At 43.7% G+C, this 14,231-nt stretch overlaps 1 protein-coding gene across 3 annotated transcripts in view; it reads right to left on the reverse strand.

Annotated features, from left to right (window-relative positions):
• The window catches only part of DLG2 (discs large MAGUK scaffold protein 2), a 467,276-nt gene that overhangs the window by 393,701 nt on the left and 59,344 nt on the right, over nt 1–14,231 (reverse strand). For all 3 annotated transcript variants that reach the window (XR_013624585.1, XM_078784648.1, XM_078784647.1), the window contains exons 2-3: nt 14,023–14,190; nt 7,806–7,883 (exon numbers count right to left, since the gene is read on the reverse strand). Coding sequence is in view for 2 of the 3 variants with exons in the window: in XM_078784648.1 (XP_078640774.1) it covers nt 7,806–7,883; nt 14,023–14,190 (246 nt within the window). In the remaining variant the exon portion in view is untranslated. The remainder of the gene's footprint in view (nt 1–7,805; nt 7,884–14,022; nt 14,191–14,231) is intronic.

Below are 14,231 nucleotides of genomic sequence, written 5' to 3' on the forward strand. Positions count from 1 at the left end.
GTTCTTCCTTGTGCCTAGATACACCCAAACACCAGACTAGAAGTTGGTACGTCGCCTAATTTTTCAAGATATTCCGCTCACAAGGCTCAGACATACATGGTGGTGGCCATCTTGGATTTTGACGTGGGTTGCACCCACACACCAAATTAGAATTCGGTCCTTCGCTTACGCACGCGCGCACCTACGCATGCCCGCACGCACATATGCACGCCCGCACGCACACAAGGACGGAGGGGAAAACCATAGTCCCCCTTTCGCTCCGCGGTGCGACGGGGGACAATAAATGTACAGCATTATGGTGTGGCAAAGGCAATCTCTCTTGTGTATCACCACCTTCACTCCCACACAACCTGGTCTGGAGAACGGATGGGGTTAAATATCTTGGAGTGCATATTGGTAATCGTGAAACAGAAATGAACAAGCGTTACGCATAGGTCCCCCGTCGGTGAAGTGATGCGAGTTGACAAAGTGGAAAACGCAAGGCGGTCATCTTGGATTTTGACGTGGCGACCCAATTTTCAATAGCGTTCTCCCTTATGCGTAGATACACCCAGGGGCGCCGTAAGGGGGGGAAAGTTAGGATGATTCCACGGGCCCTGCACTGACAGGGGACCTAAAAATTATGAGAACATTAGGTAAAAATGTGCACACGTGCTTCATAGGGGCCCATTGTGATATCTTTACATGGGGCCCAAAATCCCTGGCGGCGCCCCTGGATTTTTTTTTTTTTTTTTTTTTGTGTACAGAGTCGAGGCTCGTGAAAGAGCTAACATTTATCAAACAAACAAATCAAACAAACAAGCAAACAAAGTATATAAAAAGGGGAGCGGTCAACAAGATGGGGAGAGAAGGGGAGGAAGCACACAAACACAACATTTGAGAGCAGGGACATCGGGAGATGTTTTTAGAGGGAGAGGGCCTGGGGGGAGGCAGGATAGGTATAAAACGCAAGGACACCAAGGACTTCCAGGAAAGAGTCAAAAGTCACCTCAAAAAAGTGGATTTGGGGTGAAATTAGCGGGGGTAGAAAAGATCAAGGTTTTGGATTGGGGAAGATAAGAGATGGTGGTGAACAGCCGTTTTAAAGACCTGGAGGGAGGAGTGGGATTGAAGAGAGTGAGGGAGTTTGTTCCAGAGGCGGGAGAAAAGAGGAATGAAGGAGTGAAGGTGAGCAGAGAGTCTTGATTTTGGCAGTTTAACCATAAGAGGGTTGCAGGCAGATCTTGTGCGACCTGCAGTAATATTTGGGGGACAGAGCCCAGAGAGAGCTGGGGAGCAAGGCTGGAGAGGAGTCGGTAGAAGACGGAAAGACCACCAACCTTCCTGCGGTGATTAAGTGAAAGGCCCTCGGAGATAGCGTCATTGCGGGAGATTCCAATGATTCTGAAAAGATGGCCGCCTACTAATGATACACCCACATGCCAGATTAGAAGTTAGTAGTTCGTTTATTTTTCAAGATATTTCACTCACAAGGTTCAGACATATATATGGTGGCGGCCATCTTGGATTTTGACGTGGCGACCCAATTTTCAATCGCGTTCTTCCTTATGCCTAGATACACCCACACACCAGATTAGAAGTTGGTACTTCACGTATTTTTCAAGATATTCCGCTCACAAGGTTCAGACATACATGGCGGCGGCCATCTTGGATTTTGACGTGGCGACCCAATTTTCAACAGTGTTATTCCTTATGCGTAGATACACCCACACACCAGATTAGAAGTTAGTAGTTCGTTTATTTTTCAAGATATTTCGCTCACAAGGTTCAGACATGTATATGGTGGCGGCCATCTTGGATTTTGACGTTGCGACCCAATTTTCAATAGTGTTCTTCCTTATGCCTAGATACACCCACACACCAGATTAGAAGTTGGTACTCCGCTTATTTTTCCAAGATATTTCGCTCACAAGGTTGAGTTAGTAGTTCGTTTATTTTTCAAGATATTTCACTCAAGGTTCAGACATATATATGGTGGCGGCCTTCTTGGTGGTGGCCATCTTGGATTTTGACGTGGCGACCCAATTTTCAATAGCGTTCTTCATTATGCCTAGATACACCCACACACCAGATTAGAAGTTGGTACTTCGCTTATTTTTCAAGATATTCCGCTCACAAGGTTCAGACATACGTGGCGTCAGACATACATGGCGGCGGCCATTTTGGATTTTGACGTGGGTTGCACCCACACACCAAATTAGAATTCGGTCCTTCGCTTGCTTATGCACGCACGCCGCACGCACGCACGCACGCACACACACACACACACACACACACACACACACACACACACACACACACACACACACACACGGACGGAGGAGAAAACCATAGTCCCCCTTTCGCTCTGCGGTGCGACGGGGGGACAAAAATTGGGAAGGAGTGCCGGAACAAATTATGCACAGATTGAAAGCATGGGAAAGACTGCTGAGATCCATCTCCTATCGAGGTCGTACTCTTGTCATAAACAATCTGGTTGCAACAAAATTATGGCACAGAATTATTGCTTTACAGCCATCAAACCAACTAGTTATGGCTACTCAGCGAATGCTGGTGAACTTCTTTTGGAGTGGCTACCATTGGCTGAGGCCTGAGATATTGCACTACCCCCGGAAGGAAGGTGGCCAGGACATTGTTGACATCTCTGGCCAGGTTGTGGCTTTTCGGCTGCAGTCTCTGCAGAGACTACTGTTCGCTGAACAGCTGCCCTGGCGGCCTTTTGCGTTTATTCTGTTACAACAGGCTGGTAGACTGAGATATGATAGGCAGCTTCTTTTGATAGACCTCGAGCATATAAATTTTGCCTCTCTTCCGAGATTCTATCAGAGTTTATTGGACACTTGGAAAAGGTTTGACGTCCACCGCTTCCTTGAGGGCTATAATTGTCGAATGTTCCTTCAAGAACCCCTTTTCTTCAATAACTTTTTTCCTGGTATCCCTCATAGCCATGCCCTGATTTAAAAATTTATCCAAGGAGGGATTAACAAAGTATGTGATCTGAGAGATTCATCTGGAATTAAGTGGAAACCTGCTGGTTTGGTGGCAACCTCAGTTGGATCTCGGTCTGTCCGACTTGTAGACCAAGTTGTACGTATAATCATTAGAAAATTTAGACAGCTAAACATCGGCTGGGAAGGTGTTGGTAACATTGAGGACTTTCGGTTAGGTTTCCCTGAAATTAAAGTGCTCCTTTCGTCTTCTCTTCAGCCGGAGATTGAACATACCCCCGCTTTTCATCTTGTAACTAAGATTGGAATCCGTGATCTCTCTCGACAAAATAAGAATGTACCCCTCTCTGGGAGAACACGAGTAGCTTTGTGGTCAGAGTGGTTAGGGTTGGGGTCTCCCTCTACTCCCCTTTGGCCTCACATGTACACCTTACCAATACATGGTGTGTTAGTGGATATACAATGGAGGTTAGCACACTGGGCGCTCCCCTCCAATAATTTTGTTCACCATATTAACAGCTCGCTGCCGGAAACTTGTCCGTTCTGTTATCAGAAGGAGGATTTGTTTCATGCTTATGTACAGTGTCGTAGACCGACATCGCTTTTCTTGTTCCTTGAATATCTTTTTCACCAACTGTCCTTCCCTTTCAATATGCATATGTTTATATTTGGTGTGTCTTTCAGGCCCACATGTAGAGACGTGGGTGTTCTTCTCAATTTTTTGGTTGCTGTTGCAAAATATGCAATATATAAATCTCGGAAAATTAGAATAGATAACGGCTATGGCTCTGATGCTATTTCTATTTTTAAAGGGTTTGTCTCAACACGACTCAAGCTAGAATTTGATTTCTTTGTCAGTAATGGAAACGTGTGTCTCTGTGTCTGTCTCTGTCTCTCTGCATCTCTCTCTCTTTGTGTGTGTGTGTGTGTGTGTGTGTGTGTGTGTGTGTGTGTGTGTGTGTGTCTGCGTCTTTGTGTCTGTCTCTATCTCTCTGTGTGTCTCTCTCCCTCTCCCTCTCATGGCCCTGACTTTGTGAAGGTGGGGGTACACCATCCTGGATGTGGGGGATCTCTGGGTCGCCCCTGGGAGATCGATCGGCTGTCTCCATGCTGTGGGCTTGTTCGAGAGAATTGTCCGGGACTGCACAACAACAACTCCCAAAATCCAGACTGACTGTGAAAATCCACCCTTTTGTTACCCTATTATCCCATTTGTGGAACTGTCTTCTGGAGTCTGTTCAACCACACCCTTCCCTCCAGTGTTTCAAGGAAAACAATTGTGGGTGACAAATGTAAACTCAAAGGGATTTTCACAGCAATTCCACCCATTAAATTTCCAATCCCAGTTAACCCTATAAAACTCTTACTTGCAGGTTACCATGTTTTCTCCCTTCTCTCTCTTCTTTTCCTGTTTATCCCCTTACTTGTTTTATTTGTAATGTGGCCCTACTACCCCATCAGTGTGGCCCCACTACACTGTCAATGCGTTGCCATTTGACCGCCTGTTACCTGGCTCTTTGAAGTGGCGACATCTTGTATAAAAGTACAATATACAGTATCAAGCTATAACGCAATGTGATAGCACTTAGTGTACCTGTGCAGCACTTATTGAAAGTAAATAAGTGGAGCACTATGTCGACTGCAGAGCATGAAGGACTACATAAGAAGACAAGAAAAGCAGGACAAATCAGTGCTCAAAACTATTTACATGACCCCCAAATTCCCCCTAGTTATTTGAGCAGATTCAATAGAACTGCAGTCTTCAATAACAAGAGTTCCCCCCCCCCCCCCCCCCCCCCAAAACCAAGTAAATGTGAGATGTTAAAGGAAGTATTGGAAAATGTGCAGCAAAGTACCCCTTACTGACTAATATTATGAAGATGAAGATAGAGAAGTCGAGGGTAGTTCAAAGCAGAGCACTACCCACTAAGCATAAGACACACGGGTGACTTCATAGGTTACCGGATATGTACGATTACTGGATGGATGTAATGAATTCCAAAGGGATTTTTAAAGTGATTCCAGTAAAACTGAAGAAAATCCAATTAAGACAAGTGGCCATCTATTTATTACGCATGCACAGGGAAAGGGTGGTGGAAAGGGGGAGAGCAGGGCAAAATGGGAAGATTGAAATTAAGAAAAAAGAAGTGAATTATAAGGAAGAAAGATATGGGAAAGAAAGGAAAGCACAGAAGTGTGGGAGGAATGGAGGGAGAAGAAAAAGAGGTTTGGGAGGAGATCTGAGTAAGGGATTGGAAGCACGAGGGCCATATATGTATATGGATGTGTGTGAAGCATGGTGGAGGGTTAGGGGGATGAAGGTCAAATTCCAAACATATTTGCATAACCATTCAATAGATGGTTCCAAACAGGAAAGTGAATGTCCAAAATGGAACACTCTAAGAAATGAATAACAGTGCCATAAACAAAATCGGTTAAAGCTCGCAGCTGTTACAGCTTTGTTGGGACAGCGTTGAAAGCCAATGCTAGGCCAACATAGATTTTTGGTGAAAGTTGGTCCATCATTGGCATTCACACCTGAAGTTGGTCGAACATCGTCAGCATCCACCATGCCAATCCATCTATCCATCTAAAAGCCAAAGTTCGTTTACCAAACAACCTGCACCTGTATAGCGCCACAGACTTCCGCACATAGATCTGTGGCAAAAATGACATTCACCTTATCGTCACAAAGTTCTGTAAGACAATTCACCGATAAATACTGAAATTGTCCTTTTCAGGATTGTCCTTTTTTCAGAAATATAATTACAGCCTATGAAGAGAAAAATCTTAGAAGGCAAAGTTTTAGCAGCTTGATGCAGATGAAAGAATATGAAAAGGTCACAAATCTAATTGCCTGTGTTTCTATGCTTCCAAATATAGTTTGAATTTCATCTGATTCCAGAGGTTTATTTTAATACCTCATCCATGTTCCCAAATGCATACATTTGTCCTTATTGCAGAAAGTTGCAGTGCGTCTTTCAGTTTGTCCTAGCTAACAACCTTAAAGACCATTGAATGGATAACACTGATGATGCGCTGTCCGCAAGATTACATCTTTCTCACCCACCATGCATCGTTTCCTGGACTTCTGGGAACAGACAACATGCAAGTGTGACTTAATTTTGGTGACAATAAAAGAATAATAGATAAATAAATAATACTGACACAGAAAAGGGGAATGTGAGCAAATGGCACACACAATTTTGACCACAGTAGTTCATGTTTTTGCGAATCAAAAGCAATGCGTGAATGTCCTTTGTGACGAGAAAGAACAGAATAATGCAGAGCAAGTCTTCAGGTTCTAATCAACATACTGTGTTGACTTACCGATCGTCGTGCCACTGCAATTAGTGTGTAAAAGTACACCGATGCCTGTGAATGCATGTCCTTGTCATGCATTTTTAACATAGTGACTCATAGATGGCAACCACCGAATAATTGCAACTGCAATCAGAGCAGTTGATAACCACACTGGAAGCTTGGACCCAAAACAGAACCAAACGGTCACTTTTACTAACTAACCGACATCGAGCAAAGAGCCAGGAAGGCCCAGAACATTGGTCCGTACTTTGACCAGAATCCTGACAAGACATGTGAAGCTGTCCCAAGCGCTGCTGGGTAGAGCATGGAGCGGAGTCTCGGTGAAGGCAAAACATAGGCTACCAGCAATGACCCGGAGAGCAGGAGGCATGCAGGTGACCCAGAGACAGGGAAAACAGGTGCAGGAGTGAGAGAAGGTGCAGTCCAAGCAGCAAGAGCATTTTTTATCAGTGCCCATCCCCAACCCCCACCGCACATGTGCACCCTGATGACATTTTACAAATCCGACATATACAGCCAGGTGTGAATGGCCATCTCCCATGCGTCAGTGATATGAACCAATCCCCGTGTCTCTATACACTGAGACACAGCGCACACCATCTGTGGTCTCTCGCCCCAGGAAAGGTGGACTAATCTCCTACCCAGAAGTTCAACTAATCTTTCCTAGGCCATGAACCAAGGCCTGCTCGCACTCTTCTCCCTTTGTTGGTGGAAGTAAAACATGCCATATCATCCTCTACCCTTGCCCACTCTCCAACAATTCAACATGAGAGCAATGGACGGGACGGGACACCTTACCCTAGCTTTTCTAAATTAGACAACACCTGTCCTCTCATTTGCAATATTGTACACTACTTACTCCAAACACACACACGAAATACATGATGAGGTTTCTAAAACTATGCGTACACACATGGCATCTATAGCCGTAAATCCAACTACTGCCACCGACCCCAAAAAAGTAATAATATGTACAAGCTCCTCCAAGAGCCCTAGGCATAAGCAAAAATAAATAAAGAAACAGGCAAACAAATAATTATTATGAGTCGTTGAATAAATTGAGTATCAGTTCACTGGTAATTCCGTGTGTGTCGCAAGAGGCGAATAACAGGGTTGGTGGCAGGAAGAGCATCCGGCCATAAAACATTGCTTCAAAAAGGGGACCATGGTGCCAGAAAAAGGCCAACCCCCGCACTGTGGGGAAAAATGGCCTCCAAAGGTGGTTCAGTTGAATAAATGAATGATATCATGCTGCACAAGACAAGGTTTATACTTTTTTGATGAATCACACTCAGTAGACATAGTAAGTTGAAAGTTATGGCTTTGAAGAATGAAAAAGCAGTTGTGAAGGCTACATAAGAGAGGTTTATACTTTTTTGATGAATCACACTCAGTAGACATAGTAAGTTGAAAGTTATGGCTTTGAAGAATGAAAAAGCAGTTGTGAAGGCTACATAAGAGAGTCAGAGAGAATGAAATGACGAGAATGTAACGGAGAAAAAGAGAGATGGGAAAGTAAATGGCTTCCTTTACCAGATCTTGATGTGATGGACTTGAGTCTTGCCGTGGACGCTCCCATGTAGACCCATCGTACTGTGACCTTGTCTCGTGCTGTGAAGAAGAAGAGAGGAAAAAAAACACAAGATCCATGCAAACCATGAAAAAAAAAAAAAAAGGAGTCAACATTTTGCCAAAAGCTAAATTTATTAAATCCCTCTCAATCATGGGATGTCTCGTGTTGGCTTAGCGGTTAGGATGCCGGCTTGGGATCCTACGATCCTGGGTTTGAATCCCGGTCGATCGCTGAATTCACGCCAGGGGGGTTGACTCAGCCTGTCATCCTTCAGAGGTCGGCAAATTGAGTACCAGCTCACTGGTAATTCCCTGTGTGTCGCAAGAGGCCTTCCGGCATCCGGCTGTAAAACATTGCTTCAAAAAGGGGGACCAAGGTGCCCAACAAGCGTTACGCCTAGGTCCCCCGTCGGGGAAGTGATGTAAGTTAACAAAGTGGAAGACGCAGAAAACATGCTATGATATGATATTTCGCTCACAAGGTTCAGACATACATGGAGGCGGACATCTTGGATTTTGACGTGGCGACCCAATTTTCAATAGTGTTCATCATTATGCCTAGATACACCCACACACCAGATTAGAAGTTGGTACTTCGCTTATTTTTCAAGATACTCCGCTCACAAGGTTCAGACATACAAGGTGGAGGCCATTTTGAATTTTGACGTCGCGACCCAATTTTCAATAGCGTTCTTCCTTATGCCTAGATACACCCACAGCCCACACACCAGATTAGAAGTTGGTACTTCGCTTATTTTTCAAGATATATCGCTCACAATGTTCAGGCATATACATGGTGGCGGCCATCTTGAATTTTGACGTGGCGACCCAATTTTCAATGGGGTTCTTCCTTATGCCTAGATACACCCACACACCAGATTAGAAGTTGGTACTTCGCTTATTTTTCAAGATATTCCACTCACAAGGTTCAGACATACATGGCGGCGGCCATCTTGGATTTTGACGTGGCGACCCAATTTTCAATAGGATTCTTCCTTATGCCTAGGTACACCCACACACCAGATTAGAAGTTGGTACTTCGCTTATTTTTCAAGATATTACGCTGAACAGGTTCAGACATACATGGCATCAGACATACATGGCGGCGGCCATCTTGGATTTTGACGTGGGTTGCACCCACACACCAAATTCGAATGCGGTCCTTCGCTTACGCACGCACGTACGCATGCACGGACGGACACACGGACGGAGGGGAAAACCATAGTCCCCCTTTCGCTCCGCGGTGCGACGGGGGACAAAAAAGGCCAACCCCTACTCTGCTGGGAAAAATGGCCTCTAAAGGTGGTTCCTCTCAATCATAGGATGTCGGTGACTAGTCATACCAAAAGCATAGATTCACCTCTTCTTTCTGTGGTTAGTTTCTTTTTATTCCAGAATTTTTTTTAACCAAACGACTACTTTGCAGAAATAAATCTTCATCGATCTGAGAAATTCCTACTGAACATATTACAGTGACAGTACTACTGCAGGATTGTGTAGTGGTAGCACACTTACCTACAGAGCTGTCTCGTATGGGTTTGATTCCCAACCGAGCTATAAACTGTCCCATTAGTGCGTTGCACGCAGGGTGTTCTGCTACAAAGTGTGCCGTATCCGTTGGATGGACAAGAAGCTGGGTGTCACATCTACTAGCATTAGTTGGTGCATATTAAGGATCCCACACTCCCACAGTGTCTTTTGGGAAGCGTAGACAAGTTGATTCGCCAGCACCCTGAACAAATTCAAAATCCCTCCCATTTTCAGTCAAACATCAGGCTTAGCCAGTCAGGCCATATAATTAGCTCAGATTCCTCCTTGGTTGGCCCCACAAGAAGGTGAGTTATTGTAACCATGAAAGTACCGGTGGTAGTAATCATCGTCGTAGCAATCGTAGGACACAGCCGGGCCTACATGGAAGTAATAATTCATGTAAATGTGAGCTCTGAGGTATCTGCATGGATGGTTCCATTTAGATGGTTTAAAATGAATATTTTATTCTAGTTTGGGAGAGAGACAGCTTGAGAGACCATAAATAAAAAGAGCAGAGACTGTAATGCTGCTGTTAATGTACGGGATGTGTTGGGTGTGTTTCCAGCGAATTATTTGACTTTTGACTTGTCAGAAGCAGTGGAAGAGCTTTGGGTCTTTGTAAAACTTAGGGATCTCCAAGAGAATTTTCTATAGGCCTAATTAATATGTGACGAATGGGTCAGGAATGTGGATGATGAGGTGGAGTGAAGATAGATAACGCTGCGCAACTCAGCAAAAGTTCATGGTGTTTGATGGTACTTGAAAATTCTCACGAGAGCCTGGATGCATGTTACCCAAAAGAGTGGACTTCCTTCGGGTTATGGGTTCCTCCATGTTTGATGATAGTTCATGAGTTTGTTCCTCCAGCTCAACAAAGCTACATTTCCCAGACCAGATGCGTTGTGTTTTACTGTTTTATTTTCATTCCTGTGTTGCTGGTCATACTTTCGTCACGTTTTCCATGCCAAACCGTACCTATAGTTGTGTAGAATTGTCAGATTTGTGTCCCTGTTAAAGTCTGGCCAATTGGTCTCGGGCTCAGCTTGTCGGCTTGTTGCTTCTGTCTGTTTTGACCTCACATACATTGTTTCTGCTCATTTTCTTAAGCATTGTCATTTCTGATGCCTCAGATGAATCCTTTTCCCCTCTTCGCTCTAAAATCTAAAAAAAAATACAATCACCAAAAACACTCTTCTTCACTCTTAAAGAAAACAACGACAAAAAACAGAACTCGATCTGCCTGCCATACACAATTCCTCTTTCATTCGCCACACCTTCTCCTTTTCAATATCCACAAACTGAATCTTCACTGAATAAAATATTTCTTCCTTTAAAAGTTCTTAATAGCATTTTTTTTAAACGCCTTTAAAAACGCAGTTTAAAAAGTTTCACTCCATCAGCAACACCCAATGCATTCTTCTTCTTCTTCATCATCAAAATTTTTCTTATTATTATTTTATTTTGCACAAGGCTTATTTCCCAAAACCGTTTCACTCCTAAACGCTTAATTCATCCACCCTCCTCTCATAGCGGCAGCTCTACTTTCCTCCATGCCTTCAATCAAAATTTTTTTTTTACCAACCCTCTCGTGAAGTCTGTCTCTGTATGTCCAGTTTCGGAATCCTGAGAAGTCAATTTTTCGGAGGCTACATGCACACGACAATCAATCCCCTTTCGCGTCCATTAATGGTGACAAACTGCTCCATGTCAGTTCCCTCCCCTATCTGTGCTTCCCCCTCATCCCATCCCCTCTCAGCTTCCACCTTGTCACGCCTCACTTCAAATAGCATGACAGCCGACTGCACCGATGAGAAGGCCGAATGCCTCATTTCTGTGCTTGCCTCCAAACCTTATGTCCCAATACCCTCGCCCTCAGTACCCACTCTACCGAGTCACACCTAACTGCTCCTGAATTCCGTGTCTGATGCACCTGAGAAAGTGGAGAAGGTTCTTTCAACCCTCGAAACTGATTCTGCAAATGGACCAGAGGGCATCATCTCACGTGTTCTAAAAAGTTGCTCTGCTGTTCTTGCATATCCTCTCTCTGCTCTTTTCACCATATCATTTACCATAGGTCATTTTTCCATCTCCTTCAAAATCAACCAACATCACCGCATAATATCAACACGGAGCAAAAACAAAAAAAAACTTAACTACCGACCTATCAGCATGCTTACAATTGGTCATTGCAATTGACATAAAATCCTTCCTTTACGAAAATGACCTTATCTCGGATCATTAATTCAGCTTCAGACCAAGTCACTCTATCTTGCACTTGCTGCTTATATTCTCCCCACAATGGATGGAGGCCCTCAATGTCAGACATGAGATCAGAAACATCTCTCGAGACATCTCAAACTTTACATACAGTCTGGCATCCACCCTTGCTTTCTAAACTCCTTGACTATGGCATCGAAGGTCAACTACACTCATGGTTTACAGACTTTCTCTATTACAAGTGGCTTTCAATGGAATCCTTTCATTTAATTTCCCTGTCAAAGCTGTAGTGCCCCAATGCGGTGTTTAGGCCCCATCCTATATTCGTAATCTTCATCAACGATCCCTCTGACTCTCTTAAAAATCCTTTTTATTGATTTGCTGATGACACCACTCTCTACCGTGACATCCCTCATCCTTCAGATAGACAGGCAGCAGCCTCTTCCTTCTCTTCAGACATTGATAAAATCACAAACTGGTCAAACACTTGGAATATGTATTTCAATCCTGACAAATCTCACACTATCACAATCTCTCTCCAAAAGGACCATCAGACAAACCCTCCTATATACTTTCTCAACAATCTTCTTAAATAATTTCAGGCACTCAAACTATCGGGTCATCATACTATCAGCCATGGTCTTTCTTGGGAAAACCGCATTTCAGAAGTTAGTCTCCCAAGCCAGCCCCCGACTGGGCACCCTCAGTCCTTCCTTGACACATGGCAACTCCTATTCACCGACAAGGCCTTCTTCCTCAGCCTTATCGAACACTGCTCTCCCCTCTAGATTGGTGTCCCTGCCACACACTTTGCTCAGTTTGATGCTATGAAAACCAAGACCTTCAAGATCATTGGAATCTTCTGTGATAAATCGATGGGTGTATGACAGCCATCGCAGATAGGTGTATGGTCGCTCTGTCTTCTACTGCCTCCTTTCTGGTTGAGCACCTTCTGCCCTTTCCATGCTTTGCCCCCTCCTTTCCCCATTTCCCCTGTTTCTGTCGGGTGCACTTGGTCCACCAGCAACCCCCTTTTGGTGAAACTTCCAAACAATAATCATTCCTCACCTCCTCATTTGTTCCTCTTTTTCCCCCACCTGTGGAGCCCTTCCTTGTTTGTCCATCTCCATCTATATTGCCCCTGCTGTTGGCCTGACTCCTCTCTTTACGTTGTTCCTTTTGTTCTGTAGTGTTCTGATCCATTCTTTGTTCGAGCTTTTCCACGAGCCTTGACTTTGTATGCAAAAATAAAAGAAATGATATGACTGAGCAAACTTAGAAAGTTTGGCAATCAAGTTCATTTCTTTTCAAGAAGAAGTCATTCTACTTCTCATGAGGTCGACTGCTAGTTGTGATTGGAGCTTACCAAGATTCTTAAGTTTGTACCTTGCCCAGAATCTGAAGTACCTACACCAAAAATGTGGGGGCTCTAGGTCCTACGGTACAGCCATGAAGGAGAAGCACACAAACGCACAAACAAATACAAACAAACGAAAATATTTATAACATATAGTTAGATATCAAGTGAATCAGATGAAAAGTGAGGATTTATGTAACCTTGACCTTTGACCTTTTGCCCAACTGACCACGATAGGCTTCTAGCTTGTGGCTACCTCTACCAGGTGGATAAGTTTCGTGAAAATCAGACTAAAATTGCGACCTGTATGAGAATGACATACAGACAAACAGACCGAATAACAGACTAGACCAACCAATATACATGCAAATCTTGGATTTAGTTATGTTGTTATAATGTTAATCATAGCTCGGGGCCAATCGGATGAAAATTGAATTTCAGATGAAAATTAATGATTTTAGAAGTTTCACCTTAAGTTGACCTTTGACCTTAAAATAGTTGCTTTCCCATTTCAGTCGCGAACTATGCAATTGCTCTTTAATTTTCAGGTCAATCGAATGAAAATTGATGATTTTTCAGATTAAAATTGATTATTTTAGAAGTATGACCTTGAGTTGACCTTTGACCTGTTGACTTCAACAATAGTTGGTTTCCCAATTCAGTGATACACTATGTAAATGCGGTTTGATTTACAAGTTGATAGGATGAAAATTGATGATTTTAGAAGTATGACCTTGAGTTGACCTTTGAACTTTTGACCTTAAAATAGTTGATTTCCCAATTCAGCGACTCACGATGCAAATGCCTTCAACTTTCACAGCAACGGGATGAAAAATGATGATTCTAGAAATTTGACCTCAAGATGACCTTTGACCTTTGACCTCAAAATTGAAAGGCTTCTTAATTGTGACTACCTCTACAACTGGGTAAAGTTTCATGAAGATCGGTTTAGAATTGTGATCTGTAGGCAATTGACAAACAAACAGACAGACAGACAGATAAAATAATGCACAAGACCAACCAATATACTTGAGAAATCTTCAATTTTGCAAGTAAAAAGTGAAAGGAGCATGCCTTCATGGGTGAGGGGTGGGGAAGGCTGCCATAGCTGTGCACGCCATCCTGCGTGCCAGAACTCTTGTCTGCTGCGTGCGTCCCTTCCCCGCCCTTCCCTTCACTGGTCCCGTGAGGTGGAGGACTGCTTTCAGGAGGTGGCGAGTCATCATCCTGATACCGGTATTTCTGTGAGGGAAAAATAGGTGACATTACAATGACTGGAATTA

The sequence above is a fragment of the Myxine glutinosa genome, chromosome 9 (genome assembly GCF_964187855.1).
Source record: "Myxine glutinosa chromosome 9, kmMyxGlut1.1, whole genome shotgun sequence".
NCBI lineage: Eukaryota > Metazoa > Chordata > Myxini > Myxiniformes > Myxinidae > Myxine > Myxine glutinosa.